Source organism: Neomonachus schauinslandi, chromosome 6 (assembly GCF_002201575.2).
Source record: "Neomonachus schauinslandi chromosome 6, ASM220157v2, whole genome shotgun sequence".
Classification (NCBI taxonomy): domain Eukaryota; kingdom Metazoa; phylum Chordata; class Mammalia; order Carnivora; family Phocidae; genus Neomonachus; species Neomonachus schauinslandi.
This window is the reverse complement of record NC_058408.1, coordinates 76,968,666-76,991,952: the sequence shown is the minus strand read 5'-3', so window position 1 is coordinate 76,991,952 and position 23,287 is coordinate 76,968,666. Positions and strand designations below refer to the sequence as shown.

The 23,287-nt window shown below is 43.9% G+C and overlaps 1 protein-coding gene across 1 annotated transcript; it reads right to left on the bottom strand.

Moving 5' to 3' along the window:
* Nucleotides 1-745: 745 nt before the first annotated feature.
* On the bottom strand, nucleotides 746-23,129 carry STAMBPL1 (STAM binding protein like 1). The gene is made up of 10 exons (XM_021696161.2): nucleotides 23,060-23,129; nucleotides 18,401-18,618; nucleotides 14,984-15,059; nucleotides 13,060-13,155; nucleotides 10,654-11,011; nucleotides 9,426-9,550; nucleotides 7,256-7,393; nucleotides 2,997-3,109; nucleotides 1,900-1,999; nucleotides 746-1,162 (listed from the first exon to the last, which is right to left on the bottom strand). Exons 1-10 carry the CDS (start codon nucleotides 23,087-23,089, stop codon nucleotides 1,106-1,108), a joined length of 1,311 nt encoding a protein of 436 aa, XP_021551836.1. The 5' UTR covers nucleotides 23,090-23,129; the 3' UTR covers nucleotides 746-1,105.
* Nucleotides 23,130-23,287: the final 158 nt, after the last annotated feature.

The window sequence follows — 23,287 nt, the reverse complement described above, 5'->3', positions numbered from 1 at the left end:
TAATGACTGAGCCACCCAGGCGCCCCTTAATTGCCCCTTTAAACGTTTTACCTCTGAATACGGTCACATTCTGTCTCCACAAAGTTTTTCCTCCTAATTCAACTGGCCAATGTAGTCCACAAACCTCCCCTTCCTTCTATTTAATCCCTGTCTTTTGACCCAGGTAAATGCTTTTATTATCTAGATACCAGTCACAAATCCCAATCGAAGCCTTGGTAAAACCATGTTGTATTTATGTCACCTTATTCAGCTTAAGGGTATTTTTCTTCCAGTTCCCTGTGCCTTGATTTATAGGTAGGTGCTTTTAATTGCAAGCACACTTTCCAAATTATTTTCTTATTCTCTTAGGCTGAGAATTATCAGTTATTTCCTACATTTCATTTCTTCTTCCCATCGCCCCTATTAACTTTCACGGTAACAAGCTGTACACTTTCATCTGAGTCTTTTTTCATTCTTCTCTCAAGCGTCTCTGCTTTTAGTCCTCTCAATCAAGTTAATGAATCATCTGCTAACCCCAAGCCCTCTGGTACCCCTCCCTGAGCAGAAGCTCGCTCTTCTGGTATCCTCCACTAGGATCCGCTGCAGACGTATCTCTGAGCTTGACACTGAACACAAGACGGCTCTACCGTCTACAGCCACGTTTCTTCTCACACGTGGAAACTGCTCATTTTCGACCACAGGGAAGCGTGGCAGAAACAGACGGCCTGTCTGAGAGACCCCCTGGTACTCAGCATCTCTTGTTTGGAACAACCTTTAATAGGAACGAGGACAAGAAAAATACAGCGAAGCATGGAAAGCTCTGAAAATGCGCGCGGAGACCTCTACGAACACCGGACGTACTGTTGTTTGCAGCATTATTTATGGTGTGGTTGTAGTATCTGGGCGCATTCACAGCTATTGATGGAACCCAACTGTGACTTCTCCGGAGACAGAGCAACCCAGAAAGGAAACTTCAAAATGGGCAAGAACAATAAATATCAAACTTTCTGATCTAAAATGTATAAATACAAAATATCAGTCACTTCAGGAAACGTCTTAAGAAAATCCACAACTGCACGTCCACGGGTAGGTGTCTGGGGTCGACGGTGCTAATCTTCGGAACACATCACCTTAGATCCAGCATGGTTATTTTTATGTCTTTTACCAACACATGTTTGCATATCTAGGTGAGAAAAAAATTGGTTTTACATCGTAATGTTTACCCTGGTTCTCTGCAGAAAGGGAATATGAATTTCCTAGCTTAAAAACGTTCCTAATTTTGAAAATGTTTCCGATCAGAACAAATAGAATCGTATTTATTCATTTCCAACCGAAACACACGTACAGACGTTGCCAAGTAATTGTCATTTTAAGTAGATTCTAACTTCAAAATAATGTTTCTCTGACGTTACCACCAGAGAACCACCAGGCAAGCATTTAGAAAGAAAAGATGTAGTCAAATAGTGTTTCTTTGGGGCTATACATAGCTAACCAAGAAGTATGCTTACAGTTTTCAGTGTACTGTTACGAAAAAATTAATCTGGCCACATCGGGCAGAAAGAATTTATGAGACACTAAATATCATTTTATTTCATTGTGCTTACTTGGAGTCTGAGGAAAACTGCATTTCCTTAAGTATCACAGAGAAACATTTAGAAATGGAAAGGTAACTTTATGCACAATCAACTGTGCTCTGTAGCTGGTATTCTCTTGTAAATAAAATGATCGTGCAAAGAAATCAGAAGTAACTACAAAGTTTGATTAATTTTCAGGATAAGAAAGCCCCAAACTAAGCACTTCAGTGTTTTATCCCATATTATACTGTTACTGTTTCTCTCCTTCAAGGAGAAAAGAAAAAGGAAGAGGTGAAAAATAAGTATCTGTTAAAAAAAAAAAAAATAGCCAGCGCAGTCTACTCACACTGAACAGCCTGGGGTCCTTGGTGTGTGGATGAAAACCCTTCTTTTTACAAGCAGAAACCTCGAGCATGCCAGCGTTGGTGAGTCTGAAAATGCCAGTGCTGTTACAGGGTGGAAACAAAAGGAATAGAAATTAAAGATCATTTGGCTTTCCAGGGCGAGCAGGTGGGGGAGGAGGGGGAGAGAGAGGGAATCTTAAGCAGACTCCACGCTCAGCGAGTAGCTCGACGCAGGGCTCGATCTCATGACCCTGAGCTGAAATCAAGAGTCTGACGCTTAACCTACTGAGCCGCCCAGGCGCCCTCCATAGCGATCTTTTAAACCAATTTTGCAACCACTGGCCCAGAGCAGAGAAACTCCCGAGGGGCCAAGGCGAACTCCACGCACCTGCTGGGCTGTAATGGGGAAGAGGGGCAGCTGAACTGTCCTGTGAGACCAGAATGGAAAATGGAGGCCCCGTGGGAGGAAATCACAGGTGGAAAATATTTCTACTTTCTCTAATAACACAGACACTGTTTAAAGAAACAGCAAATATTTGTCAAGTGCTAACTGTGGGACCAGGCACTATGCTAAGCCCTTTCTACACATCAGCTTCTTCACATCAATCCCGACGGGTGGTGTCAGAGATAAAGAGACTGAGGCTCATAGTGGTCAGGTATCCTGCTAGTCACACACCATTTGAGGCTGGAGGCAGGATTCCACTCGAAGTTTGTCTGACTCCTCTGCTCATAATCACTCTCTCACAGTCACTGTCTCCCAAACCTAGAAAGGCTTTGGAGGTCATTAAGCTAAGGCTAGAAATTTTCTTACAACAGGAGAATCATGATCTCAAAAGGCAAACTGAAATAACATCCAGTTTATCCACTTGGAGATCATGCTCACTAAGTAAAGACAGCCAGTAATTCTACTATGAAAGGACCTTAAAAACCAAAAGACTGCTGAGCTATCGGTAAAAGGGAGCTGGCTGGCACCAATCTCTGCTTCCCAAGGGCACCGGGTGCCTGTCTATCCAAGAGCCACCACCTGCCACGTGGACGCACTTGAACCCAGCAGCCCCAGACAACGCCTCACTTGGACCCCGTCCACAGGTACACTTACTCTTTATGCTTTGGTGAACAAACAATGGCAATAGCCTCTGGCAGCATGAGCTGATAGGAACAGTGAGTGTGAAGATCAACACTGGACAAGAACGCAGTTTGGGTCGGGTGTGTCTATAAACAGAAAAGAGGACAATCTTATTGGAGGAGTTGTCTTAGCCGAGGCCACAGCCCATTCGAAGAGAAATCTCTCATAATTGGCTTTTTCTTTTTTACCGTCATTAATCAAACCAGGATTTTAAAAAATATGTCGCTGACATAATCCTTCCCCTCATGCACCTTGGCAATAACCACGACTTTGAGAAGAGGCTCTTGGAAGTGTTCATGCACTTTCTGCTTATTAGAACAGACAGAACTCTTCTCATCACAACGCAGCTAGGGGATGCTTCTATTAGCATCTCAGTTTCACACACAGGATCCCGAGGTTCCTTTAAGTAACTTGCCCGTGGTCACACAGCTGGTCAGGAACACAGCTGTGATCGGAAACACAGAGATACTTTATACAAAACCATGGACACAAAAGGAATGCTTTCAATGAATTTACCACATTTTGCTGTGTGTCCTTTTGTGGATCATCATTCCCTACAAATGGGAGAACAGAATTCTCCGAGTTGTTGGAGGCGTTTGGGACTGATCTCCCACAGTAAGTAAATACCCATATGATGAGAAGGAATGGGAGATTATAAATCGAAAGATGTATCTTCCAGGTTTTTGGCTATATACAAGCTTGTGTATACGAGAGACAGATCAGAGGTACACACTTGAATATGAAAAATACCTGCACCCAACATGATTTTAAAATTCACAGTCAACCCCAGTTACCCTTGAAAAAGGAATGTGACCACTTTAAGCATGAAACCAAGGTCCCCGGCATGCACTGTCTGGGTCCTGGGCCCATCGCTCACTGGCTGTATGATACTAAGATTAACCCCCTCATGCCCATTTCATCAGCTATAAAATAAGGACAGTAATCATTTTCTTCATGGGGTCGCTACATTAAAATTAAATGAGACAATCCATATAAAATTCTTAGAACAGTGCCTAGCACAGAAAGGAATCAAAATCATTCCCTGTGTTATTGCTGTTGTTATTTTAATATCATCTTTTTTTTTTTGAGGGGAGCAGGGGGAGAAGGAAGAGAGAATCTCAAGCAGACTCCCTGCTGAGCATAGAGCCCCATGTGGGGCTTGATCTCATGACTCTGAGATTGTGACCTAAGCCGAAACCAAGAGCTGGGGGCTTAACCGACTGAACCACCCATGCACCCCAATATCGTCATTATTAACTAAAGGGCACGGCTTCATGCCTTTACACGTAACTATGGTCTGCTAAAGAAATGCAGGATATTACAACTCATTTCCACTTTATTTAACAGATTTAACAGAATGAAAGTAAAAGTCATTGATATCTATTTACAGAAGTTATGTATTCTGTGAGGAAAAAGTAACTCTTGGTCTTGGTCTACAAAGATGGAGGTCAACTTAGGACTGGAAATTATCCTACCTTTTATTTTATTTTTTTATTTTTTTAAATGTTTTATTTATTTATTCATGAGAGTCAGAGAGAGAGAGAGAGGCAGAGGCAGAGAGAGAAGCAGGCTCCCCGCCTAGCAGGGAGCCCAATGCGGGACTCGATCCCGGGACCCTGGGATCATGACTTGAGCCGAAGGCAGACGCTTAACCGTCTGAGCCACCCAGGCGCCCTTATCCTACCTTTTAAAACCCAAAGCTTTAGTGAGGGTATGAGTAGGAGGGTCTGACTGCCTGTTCATCTGATTCAATGCAAACCTTCTGTTACTACATACAACTGTCTATGCCTCGGTGAGAAAGTATGAATTGCTCAATGGGACTCCAGCGCTGTGGAGGCGGCAAGCAGACTGTCAAAGAGACAAATCACTCTGCCTGTCCATTTATTTGCAGACTGAAAGCACATTTCTGCCAGGAGGAATCACTGCTACTCAGATAATAATAGCTCTTCCATGGGAGAATGGCGCTCCCACCTCACGCCCTCGATGGAAATAAAAATGACCATGACCATGGCCAGGACCACGATGATGATGATGGCTGCAGATGTCATTCGCTCAGGCACTGAGCAAATCACCTCCCATGCATTACCTCATTCAACTCTTACAACAACATGAGAAAAGTGCTATTACCATGCCCATTTTACAGATGAGAAGACTGAGGTAAGCAAGAGAGTAAATAATGCCAACGTTCGGGGAGCCAGTTAAGCTAAGTCCACATGCAAATCTAGCCCTATTTGATTCTGATTCAGCCCTTCTTTCCTAGGACTAGCTTACATCTGAAAAAAAGCTAGCTCTGGAATGTGTTGCTACTATTATTCAATAAAAAAAAAAAATCACAAAATGTCATTTGCAACCATTAAAATTTAGAAATACAATGTTTTAGGGTTTGCATCAAACCACAATGATTTGCCATGGTGAAATAAACAAAAAGCAAAATCCTGGAATTCTAAAATTTTGCCAAATTCATCATCTAAATGACTTAACTTCACTATTGCATATATTATATACACAGGCCATAAAGGGAAAACCTGTTTTTAATTTGGGAAATGTTTTATAAGATAAACTAACACTGACTCTTCGGTGTAAGTATAATATAATGGACTGTCATTCTTACTCAGTTTGTGTTATAATTTCTTTGCTGCAATTTATTTTGCTTTAAAATACATCCCTGTTACAGAAAATCACATTAAACTAAAGAGTGCCTTTAAAATTCAGCAATTTCTAAGCACCCACTAAGGCACATTTCTTACTGTTAAGTAAAACAAATAGACATATGGAAGGTTTTGTCAACTCTTCATCATCCATCATTTCTTGCGTTTGAGAGGTGGTTTATATTTTTCAAAGGGCTTTCACACTTGATGTCTTGTTTATGGCTCACACAAAGCCAGTGAGGGAGAGAGGGCACTCATTAGCCCCAGCTGCTCAATGCGGCACCTGGAAGCAAGGAAGTGACGAAGAACACATAGGAACCTAGGTGGAGGGGGCGCCTGGGTGGCTCAGTTGGTTAAGTGTCTGCCCTCAGCTCAGGTCATGATCTCAGAGTCCTGGGATGGAGCCCTAGGTCAGGCTCCCTGCTCAGTGGGGAGTCTGCTTCTCCCTCTCCCTCTGCCCCTCTTCCTGCTCATGCTCTCGCTATCTCTCTCTCACAAATAAATAAATAAAATCTTAAAAAAAAAGGAACTTAGGTAGAGCTGGGACTAAAGTCTCTTCTACCTCTGAAATTATGTAACACCAAGTGCTTGCCGATTTTGTGGGTGGGGAGGGATGGGGCCATCCAAGCATGTGTTCTGCCCCTCTCTCTGCAAGGGCTCTTGAATTCTTCTTCATTCTCTCTGAAAATCTTGGCCATCATCCCATGATAGTGGGATGATTTGTCTCTACCCCAGGTCCACATGTACAAGACTGAATGGAAAAATGTCCCCCAGACAGATTAAACCATGGACAGGAAAAGTAGAGCATCATCACCAAAACCAATGGCTACCATTTTTTGAGTTCCTAGAAAAATGTGTCACGAAATTCACTGGCATTATCTCATTTACTGCGGATCACTGCAGGAAGTCAATTATTATGACATCTGTTCTATGGATGATAAAACTGATGCCCAGATTGTTTACATAATTTACCAACATTCCTGTAAGGAATTTTTAGCAGAACTGAGATTTAAACTCATGTCTTTCATTCATGCCAAGCCTTTTCTTGCTCCTATGATGGCCCAGTAGATGTTGGAACCCAATATTTTTGGCCCCACCACAGCTGTTTGTACAGTGATAAATTCCTCCTTGGCCTGGAGGGGAGATGTGGAAGAATGTATGGTTCCTGTTTAATATATAAAAACATCTGTTTCAAAGAAACATTTTCAGCAATTTTCTTAAAATAATCTACTTTTGACCCATGGCAAAGAGAAAGAGAACATTAATAATGGTCTCATCGAATTAGTTAAAAATCTGACTAGGTCTCCATTAGACTCTATAAAATCATCAAAGCAAGTCACCCAATTTCCAAATGTTTCTCTCTTTTAACGTTGGATGGTAGGAAAAAAAGCATAATATAAGCCTGTCCAAATCCAGATCTGACAGATTTAGACATGACCTAACATTGAAGAGAATGTTTAATATGATGACCTTTATTCCACCTGAAAAAAATCAAGAAGAAATGATTTAAAGGAAGCTAAATTTCCTCAAGAAGGAAAACGGCACCCCACGGAAAATATACTGAAAGCCAAAGGTCACACGTACGTGGATCCATCCGAGTGTGAGGAGGCCATGTTGGTCCTGAACGCCAAATAATTCTTCCACATTCTCCACGTCACAGTAGTCCGGCCCCGCAGACTGCTTTGGCACAATTACATGGGTGATAGTAAATTCATTATGTGTCTAAAAAACAATCAGCAAAAAGAATAACAAGCATCTGGGAGGAAAAAAAAAAACAAAAAAAACAAAAGACCACAGCCTGAGCTGGAACTACAATGTTTTGCTGTAAGACTAGAGAGTGCCCCACCATCCACATCCTCAAAATCAAAGCCTCACACTTAAAAATGGATAATCTGCCAAAAATCTGAGAGGTAGCTCTCTGGACCTCAAAACCTCTTTTCACAATAGAAAATGTATAACAAATAGGAGTTCGCACCCCGGGCTGGTCCATGATCGTTCAGTTAATAAATAATGTCTTGATGTACTACATTTGCAGAGGAAAAAAATCCGAACAAAATAGCAGCAGGCTTATTTGGAGGGGGAGATACTAGTTAAATGATTTTGTGGCTTTACTGAGGGACACTTCTAAGGTTTGTGGAGGTTGATGGTCTCGTTTTTATTTTATTAATGATACTTCATTTCACGTCCAGACCTAATTTTCCTCCTGCCACCGGGGGAACTCACTGAGATTTTCCATAAGTAAGGTGATGTTTTGGGTTTGCATTTAGAAAATGAAAAAGGAAAAACACATTGCTCCCTTCAGGTCAAGGGAGGAGTTGAAGGAAGGGGGCTGAGAAGAGGTGATAGGATGCTCAGGGAGGAGCTGCTGGTACTGGGAGGGGCTGTCCGCCCTCCACAAACACCCCCTTCTCTCTGGTCTAAGGGCTTTCCTGCCCCACTGAGAATTAATCATCTGGCTGGTTGTTCAGAGGCATCATGTGAGAAAAGACTATGGCTGTTGGAGGCTACAGAATGCCAAAACCAAGCACAGTGCCTGGCACATCTAGGTACTCAGTACATGTCTGTCCGATGAAGGAGCAAATGAGGGAATGAGTGAAGAATGAATGAATGACTCCATCAATCAATCAAACTAGGTACCACATATGGTCTTGAGGAAGCATCCAGAGCACATTGCCCCTGAAGGACAAACAAGGTGGCTGAGGGGAGCACAGGGTGGGTCACACTCCTATGTTGGGTCATCTGTGCTTCCTCTCTCCTGGAGGACACATGAAGATGCAGAATGGGAATACGGTAGGGACACTGTGTGCTGAATAGAACGTATTCGGTTAAGCAACAGTTCCCAAGCTAAATGTTTAGGGTGGAAAATGCGCCTGGACCCAAGTGACACCATAAAGGGCACCTTCCACAAGACATTATTTAACCTTCTTGCAACTAGCAAATTAAATGCATCTTCTCTCTGTGGCCCTCCTTCTATTTTGACATTGTCTTTCATCACATATTTCTGATAAAATCTTCCATACGTAAATAGGACCTGTGCCGTAAGATTTCAGCTTGTTGAAACTCCTGTCTGCAACTAAAAAAACAAAAAACCCAAACAACAGAACCCTAGTTTTATTCCACATGGATCTGCAAAAGGGTGGCGAGATGACACTTGCCTCAGATCAGAACAGGGAGTTAATTAGATAAATATATGGGAAACTAACAATTGCAATAGAAATCTGATTTAGAAAACTAGATGGCTTTGGAAATCTGGAGACCTATAATCCATCATTTTTCCTTTTTTTTTTTTAAATTTTATTTATTTATTTGACAGAGAGAAAGAGAGACAGCAGGTGGGGAGGGGCAGAGGGAGAGAGAGACTCTCAAGAAGACTCCGAACTCAGCACGGAGCTGGACTCGGGGCTCGATCTCACGACCCTGAGATCATAACCTGAGCTGAAACCAAGAGTCGGATGCTCAACCGACTCAGCCCCCCGGGTGGCCCTAATCCATCATTTTTTTAAACAAAGGTTTACATGTGGTTTGAGTCATTCTTTACAATAAGTTTTTACGGTATCCCTAAAATTTTACAACCCATTTCCTGAAAGGGCCATTCCACGAATAATGACAGTGGTTTTGTGTTCATTAATCTAGGTAAAGATAACCTCATAATTTTTGCAACTGTTAGGATGCGTTTATTCTGTTCTGCTTATGACGAGAAAGTCACGACGACTGAACGTATCGTGGGCAGAAAGATATGAAACAAAGGGCATACCAGTTTTCCACAGAGTATTCCACAGGTTTCTATTCCTCTGAGTGTGTTAGATTCTGCCAGCAGCAGAAATCTCTGGCAAAGGTCTCTTGATAAAACTACACACCGCAGTCCTTCGACCACTAAATCTAAGAAACAGGAAAGGCAGAACAAGCTAAAGAAACAAATCTTACATCCCATCCATCAGAGCTGTTTTTGGCAAGCAACTGCAGGGCCATCGAAACATAAAAGATGAAATTTTTAGGCGCTCCACTTTCTGTATTTTATTTTTAAACTCTTTAACAGTAAGCATTAACGAGAAGGAAGGTAAAATTCCGCTTTGCCTATAAATTGTCTCATGAACAAGGGGGGGAGGCACCAGCATTTTAACACCTTTGCACCTTAGATCAACTGTTTACACGTATGTGTGAGGTTTTTTTTGTTATTATTATTATTTTTTTTTTGTGGCACAGAGCAAATACACTGCTAAGTGCCAAGGTTGCAGAGCATATATCTCACAGACCGTAAGACATAGGAGAGATGCTCTTCACTGTGTCTTCCACATGTTACTTTATGTCTTTATGGAAGTTGGTGATGGTTAAATAAGAGCACTGTTTTCAGGAATAATTCGCGATGGGGTAATTTATAAAGCGGTTGCCTACCACAACTCTTTTAAAATAAATGGAAACAAGACACCATCTGACAGGGTCTGCGTTTGGATTTGGGAACTTGTCGGCGGGGATGGAGCCGCCCCCGAGCAGCCCTAACTGTGGGCAGAAGCACATAATCCACCTGGAGGTTGACTACCTGTGTGCGCAAGACCCTCCTGGGGCAGGTAAAGGCGAAACACTGACGTTTTAACCCGAGGTCTGCGCCAACCATTTTCTCGGCATCTTCTTTCCAGTGTTTAAGTGTCCACCTTTAAGATTCAGGTGTTTCTTGGTAGAAAATACAGGAAAGAAAAAAAAATGCTCGGAATTCTCTTTTCAAATCTCTGGCCCCATGACCACATAAGGGCCCCGTTTATGAGAGAGTTGCTGCTCTACGGGGGGGTGGGGGGGGAGCAAATTGTGCTGCCTGAACGTTAGGTTACGGCTGCGGGAAAGCCGGATGGCACTGAAATTCACACCACACCCTGCCGCCGCGCTACCACAGCGGATAATGGGAAGAGGAGCCCCGTCCCAGCCGTCGCGGAAAGGAGGCTCGGTCAGAAGCGAGGCCGGGCCTGGCAGGGAGGCCGCCCGTCACTTACTGTGCACGGCGCTCAGAGCGGCCGCGGGCTTTAAAGCCCGGTTTACGGGAGGTGAGTGCCTGGCGTCAGGGGCCGCCTCGCTCTTAGGAGGCTGGTCTGCGAACACATTCAGCAGGGCACTGTTCCGCTGCGCGGACAAGCAGGACAAAGCGCTCCCGTCAATCTGCTCCGCCAGCGCCGGGGTTTCCTGGCTTCGCATCTGACCCCGGGCTAATTCCTGCTTCTTGAGCTGGTCTTCGAAAAATAGGAACTGCTCAGACTCCAGCTGCTGCTGGCGCATCCGAGCCACCCGCTTCCTTTCGGCCTCGATCAGGCTCTGATGTTCCAGTTGTTTGAGAATTTCCGCCTTGTATTTGTTCTGGAAAAGGCGCCAGCCAACTGGGATTAGACATTTAACTTCCCCGCTTGCCAAGGACAGAGAGACACAGACGCTGCGGTTCGCGCGCAGGGACACGCAGGTGACAGCGAGGGAAATAAGAAACCATCACGGCAAGAGCCCCTTAGTCTGATCAAGGCGGCAGCTCCACGTCCACTCATTATGTTACTGGGGGCAGGCCGTGACAGTCACGTCCCCTCCATTCCCCTGCGCGTTAGAAGAATATTAGAAAATCAAGGTCACGGTTGGCGGCGTGGCCTGCCTCACCGATAACCAGAGCGAAATATCTCGGGAACGGTTCTATCACCCCAGACCTCACTGGCCAATACAGTAGCTGCCAGCCCTGTGGGCTACTTAAGTTTAAATTAATTCAAGTCTAATGACGTTAGACATTGAGTTCCGCAGTCCTGCCAGCCACCTTTTAAGTATCACGTGGCTGGCGGCTTCCGCACGGAACATTTTTCTACCATGGGAGGAAGCTCTGTTGGCCGGTGTTGCCCTAGAACCTCTTGCCTTGGACTCTAGAACTCAGACTGCTGGAACTTTACAGAGAAGGGGGAACCCCTAGGAAACGGTTCTCAAAATGGGGTCCAATCATCTCCATCAGGACGAGCCAGGAATTTTGTTAAAATGAGGATTCCCAGGCTCCCTAGTCTTAGAAAAAAAAAATCCAGGCATTATTAGGTCAGAGAATATAAATCTTTAATAAGCTCCTCAAGTGGTTTTGATTAAAAGTCACTTTGGGAAGGGCAGGGTGGGGGACACAGCTTACGGCAGCAGTTTGGGGGTGCGCACGAATCCCCCAGGGTCTCGTCAGAAGGGCTGATTCTGACTCAGCAGGAGTGGGGGGTGGCCTGAGAGTCTGCATTTCGAACAAGCTCCCGATGATGCCCGTGCTGCCTATGGCAAGGACTTACTGATGGGCATGTCCATCTCTCCTAGGCATAAAGGCTGCCACTCTATCTCCACACAGATTTCTCTGTGACATATACTTTGGGACACTGTTGCCCACTGGGACCGAATTGGTGTCATCAAAGGCAGACCGGGCTGTCCCTCCCTGGGAGACCCTGAGGGGACGACCACACGCACACTGCTGATGGGAAGGAAGACTGGCCTGGGCCTTTCTCTCCTTTGCCGTTGCTTTGTCTGAACCTCCAAGAGCATTCTCATCTATCATAGTTCAAGTCAAATCCAAATCATCCATAGCCGCACTTGAGGCAACGTTCGGATTTCAACATTCCCTCTATCCCTTGGTCAAAACGCCGCACTCAACCCTGACTTCCAGCTACGCCCACAGGAAGCCCGGAGGTTCCCGGGGCCACATTCAGAGTTCATGAGCCTGAACTCAAGCGAGAGCCAGCACAAGTGACAATTTCAAAGCACATAAACACACAGTCCAACAAAAAAAGCAAAGCGATTTTTATAACATTGCTGAAGACATTAAGAGTTTGAGTTTTGAACTCGAGGTCCTAGAGATCAATTTTTTCTCTTAATGCCATTCAATCTCTTAGACATCATTATCATTGTCACTCTTTATGTAATAATGATGCAGAAGCCACCATCCATTGGTGATACGATTACATTTCACTCATTCCCTCTCAATGTAATATTGACTGTAAGACTGAAGAATCGAATTCACATTTCCAAGGCCTGCATAATAAGGTAAGTCAGAAACTATGTACTATTCTCCCTATCTCCCACTGCCTCTGTTCATCACCAAAGAGCAGTCATCTGCCTCAAGGTTACAGTGGCCAAGAGTTGGTCAAAAAGCTCCATTTAAATTCACTGTAGGAAGTTTATTTTCTAATGCATTACATGATTAGGTGTTGCAGGGTAATAAAAATACCACATCTTTGGTGCAAGTGCTTAACCCGTATATCAACATGAATTTTTTATTGATTTTACATCACTGCGTCTTTAATTTTTAATTTAAATGCACAAGCCATTCGAAAAACTCACATGAACATGAAATTAAAAAAAAATGTTTGCACAGAAAACAGTCATGAAACAAATGTACCAATTGAACTTACTTTGCTTTGCAAATATTCTTGGTATTCTATGTTATATTTCTTTAAAAGGTCCTTTTTCAATTCATCTGTCCTTGGGAATGCAATCTCCTTCAGTTTCTTTTAAAAATATATATATACATATTGATTAGTGGGATTCTCAGTATAGTCTTTCAGATCATCAGCTGAGAAAGAAAAACAACTTGTATGTGTATTAGAAATCAAGACACAAGTAACCAAAGATGATGGTGGACATATAAACCTCTCCTTGCTATGGCTCCAAAACACAAATTTTCAGTAGGGAAGGGAAAGCATTATCCCTCTCGTAAGACCTCAATCGACTCGGTTAGATAAGCATTCCGTCTAGGTAGGTACCCCGTTTTAAGCAGTGGGTTTGTAACTGCACATTCCACTGTATGCAAATGCTATGGCATCATAGTTCGAAGCGACGCTGGAGAACACGGTAGGTAGGAATTGCTAGGCTTGACTGCAAAAAAGAGGCTGAGGCACTTTGTATACAAATACAGATTCCTAGGCCTCCTCCCAGTTCCCCTGAATCAACATGTTTAGAGAAGGGGTTGGGGGATCTGGATCTCAAACAATTTTCCTGTGATTCTTCTTAGTGGACAGAAAATCTGGGAAATCTGATTAAGTCCAAGTACCACCCTCCTTTTCAGAGATGAGGGAACAAAGGCCTATAGAGATTAGAAGTACTACTAGCTAGTGGCCCCATTATGACTAGAATCCAAGTCTGACTCTGGCCAGGCTCTTCCACTAAAATTTCTTTTCTCTTAATCTTCTGCCATCCATCCATCCGTCCATCTATATCCATCCTCCCATCTATCCATCCATCCTCCCATCCTCCACCCATCCATTTATTCAACAAGCATAAACAAAGAAAATGTATATGCTTTCAGAGAATGGCTTCCTATGAGAAGAAATAAGAATAAAACTAAATCAGAGTAAAAGAGTCAGCTTGGCAGAACATACAGAACAGCCTGAGTTTGAATGAACAAGAGAATTCGGTGGAAAGGCTACACAAGGCATGGCAGTGAGTGCCCCTTCAGATAAGTGTGTATAGAAATTTTTAAAAATGTAGATGACCATTTGACACAATCTGGGTTCTTACAGGCAGCCTCAGGCCAGACATAGTGGTAAGAGAGCCTCTCATCCATTATATGGTCAAGCATCTTCGGAGAGTTACTTAAAATTTCATGGCTTTGTATATACCGTGTTATCTTCCTCCAGATATAAGATCAACCAAACTACTTAACACAGATACATGGGAAACATTTTAAAAATGTTATTTAAAAGGATATATATATATATTCTCAGCTAAAAATACTTGAAGCTCTATCGGCTGCCAAGGTTGACGGTGAATACAGAACTTTTCAGCAACCATCTTCCTTTTCCTTGAGACTATTTCAAGCCACCCCTTACCCTTAAACACTTGGTTACACCGTAGGCTAGCACCCCACAACACCTTCATAATATCCTGCTTTTCTGGGTACTACAAGAAAAGAACTAGAACTTTGGGGCCACCTTTTAATCAACACTGATTTTCAAACACTTCTGAGGTTCAGGACTGTATGGAAGAATCAAAACCCGCCAAAATGACTCTCAAACAAATCCGGGGAATTGAACCACCTTTCTTGCAATCCCTGGGAAGAACAGTGAATAATTCCTTCTTCTCGCCACAAAGAGATTGAGCACATTCTCGATCTTTTTATTTTCTCCCCACTTCCAGTTTCAATTAGACATCCCACACTGGCTCTGGAGCAATGATTAAAGGTCCAAGAAGAAATCGAAATATCTTGGCTAATGGAATGAATTTTCTGTGCTCAAACTCTCCAGAGGATGAGATGAAGGAAGGGAGGAGGAGGAGGAGATCAATAATGGAGACATGTGGAGCATTTGACCCCCGGGGGGAGAATCGACCTCACAATACCTTCATAATATCCTGCTTTTCTGGGACTGCACATTGCTGGTAATCTCGATGGCTGGGAAGCTTTTCTACAAACAAGCTAGGAAAAGAGAAAGCACATCCTTAGCATTATATGACAGGAAAAGCTCAGCAATGGTTTCTTTTTTTCTTAAAGATTTTATTTATTTATTTTGAGACAGAGAGAGAGAGAGAGAGAGAGAGAGAAGGCATGCATGAGCAGGGGGAGGGGCAGAGGGAGAAGGAGAGGGAGAGAAGTAGACTCTGCTGAGCGTGGAGCCCAGTATGGGGCTCGATCTCACGACCCTGAGATCACGACCTGAGCTGAAACCAAGAGTCAGACACTAAACCGATTGAGCCACCCAGGCGCCCCTGTCAGTGAAGGTTTCTAATACGAGAACGAAACTCCTTTTCAAAAAGGACGTGCTTAATACATTATTATTTAACCTATATTCCTTCCATCAGCCTTTCCACCAAAGGCTGGCATGAGTATGATTTTGGCATTACAGGGAAGTAAGCTCTGTGGACTGAGTGCTGAGGCTAAGAGGGTTAGGATGCTCCCTAAGAGACGATGTCAATTTGGTCCTTCTTGGGTCCTGGGTGCTTGATCCGCCAGAACACTATCTCACTCACGTATGCTGCTGGCAACACAGAGGATCATGTAAAAATGTTAAGAGTTTAGGAAGATCGGAGTGGTGGGGGTGGGAGGGATGGGGTGGCTGGGTGATAGACACTGGGGAGGGTATGTGCTATGGTGAGCGCTGTGAATTGTGCAAGACTGTTGAATCACAGATCTGTACCTCTGAAACAAATAATGCAATATACGTTAAGAAAAAAAAAAAAAGAAGATAGCAGGAGGGGAAGAATGAAGGGGGGGAAATCGGAGGGGGAGATGAACCATGAGAGATGATGGACTCTGAAAAACAAACTGAAGGTTCTAGAGGGGAGGGGGGTGAGAGGATGGGTTAGCCTGGTGATGGGTATTAAAGAGGGCATGTTCTGCATGGAGTACTGGGTGTTATACTCAAACAATGAATCATGGAACACTACCTCAAAAACTAATGATGTAATGTATGGTGATTAACATAACAATAAAAAATTTAAAAAAAAAAGAGTTTAGGAAGATCAATGTAATCTCTTCTTACCGTTGAAAAAGACTCAGAGGACCACTGATGAATCAGGAGTGCCATGGTGTCTATGTGTCTATATCGAAAATTCTTTTTTTTTAAAGATTTTATTTATTTATGTGTGTGTTAGAGAGAGGGAGAGGGAGAACGGGGTGGAGCCAAGGAGCCCAACGCGGGACTCGATCCCAGGACCCTGGGATCGTTACCTGACCGAAGGCAGACGCTTCACTAACCGAGCCACCCAGGTGCCCTGATATCAGAAACTCTTAACTGAAAATTCACAACTAAGAGAAATGATAGTCAGAATCCGTAGTGGATGAGGAGGTGCTAATTAGGAGTTCATTATTTTTCATCACTTTTTTGAGGAACAAGGGACAGCAGAGGTAAAGGGAAATCCTTAGACCAAACCAGATGCATCACTTCCACGTAAAATGAAGATTTTGCTTTCACAAGGGCAGGGAATTCTGGGTTTCTTTTTTTCTTACTGAAGTATCCCTAGCCAGTAGAATAGTGTCCAGCTAATGATGTGTGCTCAGTAAATATTTGTTGAATAAACGAAAAGTCCTTCCTTGATAGACCATGATGGGCTACAAATACTACTTAAGATCAACTAATACATGATACCTTATAATTATTGGTGTCCTCTCACTTACAGATCACGCGTGCTCTCATCATGTGGCCTACAGGGGACACTGGGTTGGTAAAATAACTCATTTCTTGAATGAGGAAGTTATGGTTTAAAGAGGCTACAGAAATTGTTAGTTGCCTAAAGTAGCTATTCTTTATAAATAGAATAAAGTCACAAATGTTTGGAGTTGAAGAGAGCTTAGAGAAGTCTTCCATTTGGAGATAAGAGAGACTTCTGCCCCTACGTCTTCCATTTGTAATGAGGAACTGAGGCCCACGGGGGATACGTGCATTGCAGATTGTCACGTGGTTCATGACAGAAGGGAACTCCAACATTCCGGTGACTCGGTAATGTGGACAGTGGAGTGGTCTTTCGCTTAACCACACTTACGACCCCACAGGAACGTGGGCAAAAAACACCAGCAGAAGGCAACACAAAAATATTAGCAACTGGTGACCTAGAGTTCAGAAATTAAAGTTTTTGGAGAATGTGTGCTATCAATTCTGCCCAACAGCTTCCGATTTCATATTTATTATTAGCTCTCTAGAAACCAGTGGTTTCCCCATGTAGGCTGAGTGTTGCCAACTGTCCAGTTCTCAGATGTTCTCAGGTTAAGTCCCCAAGTGAACGAGGGAGTCAATCATCATGTGACTTTTAATTAAGCTAAAAGTACGGGTTTCAGGTAGCTGCTTTCACTAAACACTTTGGAAGCTGTTTTATACCTAGCACTATTACACAGCTAAATAAATTGACTCTTTTTTTTTTAATAGATTCTATTTATTTGAGAGAGAGAGTGCGAACGAGCGGGGGTGGGGGGCAGAGGGAGAAGCAGACTCCCCGCTGAGCAGGGAGCCTGATGTGGGGTCGATCCCAGGACCCTGGGATCATGACCTGAACTGAAGTCAGTTGCTTAGCCGACAGAGCCACCCAGGTGCCCCAAAAAATTGCCTTTTTAAAAAATACTAACTAGGGGCATCTGGGTGGCTCCATTGGTTAAGTGGCCGAGTCTTGATTTCGGCTCAGGTCATGATCTCAGGATCCTGGGATCAAGCCTCATGTCAGGCTCCAAGCTCAGTGGGGAGTCTGCTTGAGATTCTCTCTCCCTGCCCCCTCCCACTCTCTCTCTTTCTCAAATCAATAAATAAATCTTTAAAAAAATACTAACTATAATGTGAAACTGCTACTTTCTATCCCTGAATCAGAGCCTTCCTATAACTGCCAACTTACCGCCCCGTCCCAACCCATCAAGTCAAATTTTAAAACTGTTAATGGTCTGTTCCAGGCGCTGGTCTGTTCCAGGCGCTGTGGATGGAGCTGCAATATGGTTCCTGCTCTCACAAAGCTGACATTCCTGTGGGGGGAGGACAGCATAAAACAGGACATTCTCTTGGTGAAGAGTGCCAAAGGCAGGCACATGCACGTCACTACACAGGGCTATTGAGAGACTTGTTCATGTCCCTGAGGCTTGCTCCATGCCTGAGCCTCAGAGCTGGTGTGGGGATGCCTCTGAATACATTACTTGGTAACCTAAAAACGTGGGACAGTTAATGCTTTTGGAGATTGCAAAATTGGTCTGAATATGAAAATATTCCTGAAGTCCAAACCGTTTCACTAAAACAGCATGTAAATATTTTCCCATTTCGAAGACCTCCCAAACAAAAGACTTACGTTATAAATTTGTTATAAAGGACAAAGGCATTTTCCAAATTTCCTTCTTCCAAATACACCGACGCCATTCTCTCCATCTCTACTCCAGATCTAAAGTAGCGGCGTGGGGTGATATCTTCAGTGATGGTGATATTACACCCGAGCTTGCTGAGGGCACGGACTCGCTCCTCTGGGCTGAGGGAGACATCCGTATGGTCAGGCAGAGCAGCTAACTTTTTCTGCAAAGCAAAAATGGAACCTCTGAGTAGAAATAAGAAATGAACAGGACTGAAATTACAGGTGTATTTTCTGCACTAAATACCCGACACCAGTCCCTAAGGAAAGTGTTTCCTAAGAGTTAATGATACCATAAAAGTGCAATCTTTGTGCAGAAACACATGGGCCAGACACCAAGAAGACATGTATCTCTAGGATAGACACACCTTTGTGTTGGGGGCAAATCTCCTTTAGGGTTCAGGGTACAATTATGTGGCAGTTCCTGGGTATGCAAATGCTTTAGGTCATTTTAGGTAAAGTATCATTGACCCTTATGTCCTCATGGATACTTCCATTCCGGCTCACGTGAAGCAGACCAGCAGGTGGACTCTTGTCTGGGGAGGGCTCACGTCATGCTCCTCTGAGGGGTCTCCAAGAGGTGGTCTGCATTCAAAAGTTACTCTAAGGATTCAGTGCTCTTCCACTATAAATATACCCAGTTTAATAAGAAGCTTTTAGGACCTGTTTTTTCACCAAGTGAACGAAACCTCACCAATAAGTCCTTTTCAAGGATACCCCCTATTTCTTTTTAACATAAAAAGACTCTTAGACCTGCACATAATAATTATAGTACATTAACAGGCACGGTTAATTAGTCCCTGACTGAGAAAATAATGAAAATCATTACTAAGAAAAAGTCAGTGATATTAAGACATACATTTGTACTTTATTCATAAAAATAGCATCTGTACACATTTGGGAAAACACAGAACGTATGCATTCAGGATAATTATTCAATGATTCAATGAAAAGCTCAGTGCTTCGGAAAGGCAAAAAAGTCAACAAATCTTTTTTCTGTTGAAGGCTGGATAGCAAACATTTTGGGCTTTGCAGGCCCTAGAGTCCCCACCACAACTACTTAGCCCTGCCGATGTGCAAGCAGCCACAAACGTAAGCAAATGATCCTGGCTCTGTTTTCAAAACAAGCAGGTGACTTTGGCGCTCAGACCATGGTTTGCTGACCCCAGCTTCAGACCACTGCTTCTCCAAGTGCGGTCCATGCTCCAGCAGTATCAGCATCAACTGGGAGTTTCTTAAAAGTACAAATTCCCGGGCACCTGGGTGGCTCAGTCGGTTAAGCGTCTGCCTCTGGCTCAGGTCATGGTTCCAGAGTCCTGGGATTGAGCCCTGCATCGGGCTCCCTGCTCAGCGGGGAGCCTGCTTTTCCCTCTGCCATTCCCCCTGCTTGTGTTCCCTCTCTCACTGTGTCTCTCTCTGTCAAATAAATAAATAAAGTCTTTAAAAAAAATGTTAAAAAAAAAAGTACAAATTCTCAACAGGCATCTCCTGGCATCTACAGATTGGAGGCAGGCTTGAAGAACCCATGTTTCAACTGGTGTTCCCAGAGGCACTGATGCATGCTGCAGTTTGAGAAACGCTGCTTTAGACACCTCTAGCAACCTTTGATCAACAGGAATGGAATTAGCCCAGAGCAAATTTAGCTCCCCGAGTCGGCCTCTGTCAGTCAAGGGCAGCGCATTTGATTAAAAGGTCTGTAGAAAGTTAAAAAAGAAATCCACAGGTGGAATGGTTTTAGTCTGGCCATGAATGACGGATCCAAGCTGTCAGGGCAGGCTGCAATGAATCTTCCGATGCCCTGGGGTCCACTGTGGTGGCAATTTTGTAACAGATAGAACCCTAGAGACCTGGAATGATTCTTCTTTCTTTTTTTTTTTTTTTAAGATTTTATTTATTTATTTGAGAGAGTGAGCACGAGCAGGAGGGAACAGCAGAGGGAGAGGGAGAAGCAGGCTTCCCGCGGAGCGGGGAGCCCGATGCGGGGCTCGATCCCAGGACCCTGAGATCACGACCTGAGCTGAAGGCAGACGTTTAACCCACTGAGCCACCCAGGCGCCCTGATTCTTGTTTCTAAAGGTGAAATTTATAACCAACCAGAGAGGCATAAACCTGTTCTCCTCCCCGTTTCCTTCTCCCAAGAGGAGGCTCTCAGGGCCTGGGCTTCCTGGTGCTGAAGTCTCCAGCGATCCTTCCTGAGATTGGGTAGCCAGTTCAATTTAGAGCGGAAGGGATAAGGAGACTTACTAGTCTCCCAGAATCTGTCTCCAGGGCCAAGTGATAAAGAATAAAGTGTACACTGGATTTTTGACCTTGGCATCTTCAGTCAATTACCCTTGGTCCAGAATTCTGAGAACAGAGAGGTGTGACTGAACATAACCCCCAGCCCTACCTCAGTGACCTCACCTTACATGAAGGCACACTTCCTTCTAGCCAAACCCTGTCTTGCTGCTCCTCTCGTTTTCAAAAAGACTTTCTAATTTCTGAGAAGCCGCCAGAGGCTTCCCCTCCTCAGAAGCAGGAATCGAAGCTTGTGACGTCTGAGCCTCAGGCCTGAGTGTGTGCCTTGTCTGAGCCGCAGCCCGCCCTTCCCTCACCCAGAGCGCCCAGCAGCCCTCAAGGAAAATGCTGCTATTTGACCACAGGTGAAGGCGTCAATGACATCAGAAAATGATCGGGAAAAAAAACTATGGAAATTAGCACATTTTTCCAAAGAGGGTTTCCAGGCTCCTGAACGTGCAAAAGTAATTTGCCCACTTTTTATTACTGTACAGTCTGCACTGAATTACAATTATTTGTGTGCAGTGTCCATCCATCCCTGTTTCCTAGGATGTAGCATGTTCCTTGCAGCACAGACGATAATCAAAACATGTACCAAATAAAAGAGGAAGAGAGAAACAGGTGCAATGTGATTGTAACTGGATTATCTTTTTACCAGGAAGTAAAAGTAAGATTTGTTTTTGCTCTCCTGAATGGCCCTATCCTTCCCAAATTAGCAAAAGTGATTTCAGAAGTAAACGGGGAAAGAGCCTCATGTCTTCATCAATCTATAATGTTGGGTTTGTGATACCTTACAAAATACAAAATCTCCAGATGAAAAAGCCTTAGTGTTCATTTTACAGTGACATGTCCACTAACATTTTATTTTTATTTTTTTATTAAAAAAAATTTTTTTTAAATGTTTTATTTATTTATTCGTAAGAGTCAGAGAGAGAGAGAGAGAGAGGCAGAAGCAGAGGGAGAAGCAGGCTCCCTGCCTAGCAGGGAGCCCGATGTGGGACTCGATCCCAGGACCCTGGGATCATGACCTGAGCCGAAGGCAGACGCTTAACCATCTGAGCCACCCAGGCGCCCGCCACTAACATTTTAATCATTGCTACCTAATGTTCTAGAAAACACCTAAGACATGCCAAAAGGATGATCCCTTCCTCTGCAGGTGGGAAAGGGGGCTGCCTTTACTCCCCCACAGTGCGCTGACAGCGTGGGGTCAGAAAGTGAAGAAGTTCCTACAGTTCTCCGCTCTTCCTCCTGTCAAAGCAACTGAGCATCTGTGAAGGACATTCCTGGCAAGGAGGACGGGGGTCACAACCTATTTCAGAGCAAGAACCAGGCCCTCCATTTCTTTGTGTTTTTTTTTTTTTTTAAGATTTATATATTTATTTATTTGACGGAGAGAGAGAGAAAGAGCAGAAGGGGAGCAGCAGAGGGAGAAGCAGGCTTCCCATTGAGCAGGGAGCCCGATGCGGGGCCCGATCCCAGGACCCTGGGATCAAGACCTGAGCCGAAGGTAGAAGCTCAACTGACTGAGCCACCCAGGTGCCCCCTCCATTTCCTTGTGATCTGGGGCTAAAGCTTTGCGAGGGCAGGTATTCAGTATACTGCTGGTCGTCAGGAGAAGGCTAACGGTCGTGAGAGCTTCCTTTGATCAAGACCCCACGATTGGCTGGGAACATTAAAAATATTGTCCCCAACTGTCGTAATGTGCCAAGTACAAAAATGGGGCCATGGAGGTTATATAATGTGCCTACATTCTCACCCAGAGAGTGATCTGGGACTCACAGTATGTCCCTGTGATCTCAGGGCTCCTGTTATTTCGTCTCAGGCATGTTGTTCCTTCTAAGATGTAGCTCGAGAAGGCACGGACCGTGCTGGGTTCTAAAGGGCAAAGTGAGAAGAACGAGAATTTCAAGTGTGGAGACCTTTACGCCGGATCCCAAAGTAACATCTGCGTGTCGTATATAGAACGTCTCCCTCGGTCATTACCACACAAGGGAAGCTTCCAGTTTTTATCCGTGAAGAAGCTGAAGCACAAAGAGGTTGAAGTCCCTGCTTACAAAGTCAATTCTGAAGTTCCCCTCCCCCACACTCCTGGAATCTAACCAGAGAGATTAAAATTTCACGCTTTTGTGGACAAAAAGAATTATTTTTAGCTCTAGCAAAGATGGCTTTATTAGTCACTTCCTCAAAGGAGAGGACCCCACAGATGGATGAGGAGCGACAAGTGCTCAACTTTGTGAAGTAACGGTGACTCATTTCACACGTGTTATGTTTTTGTTCTTCTTTCCGGGTTTTCAGGCCATATGTAGGGTATCAGTTGGTGCTACCTACCAGAGAATTCACAGTAAATGGCTGATCCATGCTGTCCTTTCCACAGAACGAAGGTGTTCACTGTTTCTTCTCAATCACTTCATCTGTTTCAAAGACAAAAAGCAGAGCTACGGTTATTTATCTAATTTTTTTTTTTTTTTGGAGAACGCGAGTCTCAAATCTCAAACCCCAGGGTTATTTCTGGCTCAGAATATAAACACATCGAAATGACTTATATAACCTGAGTTT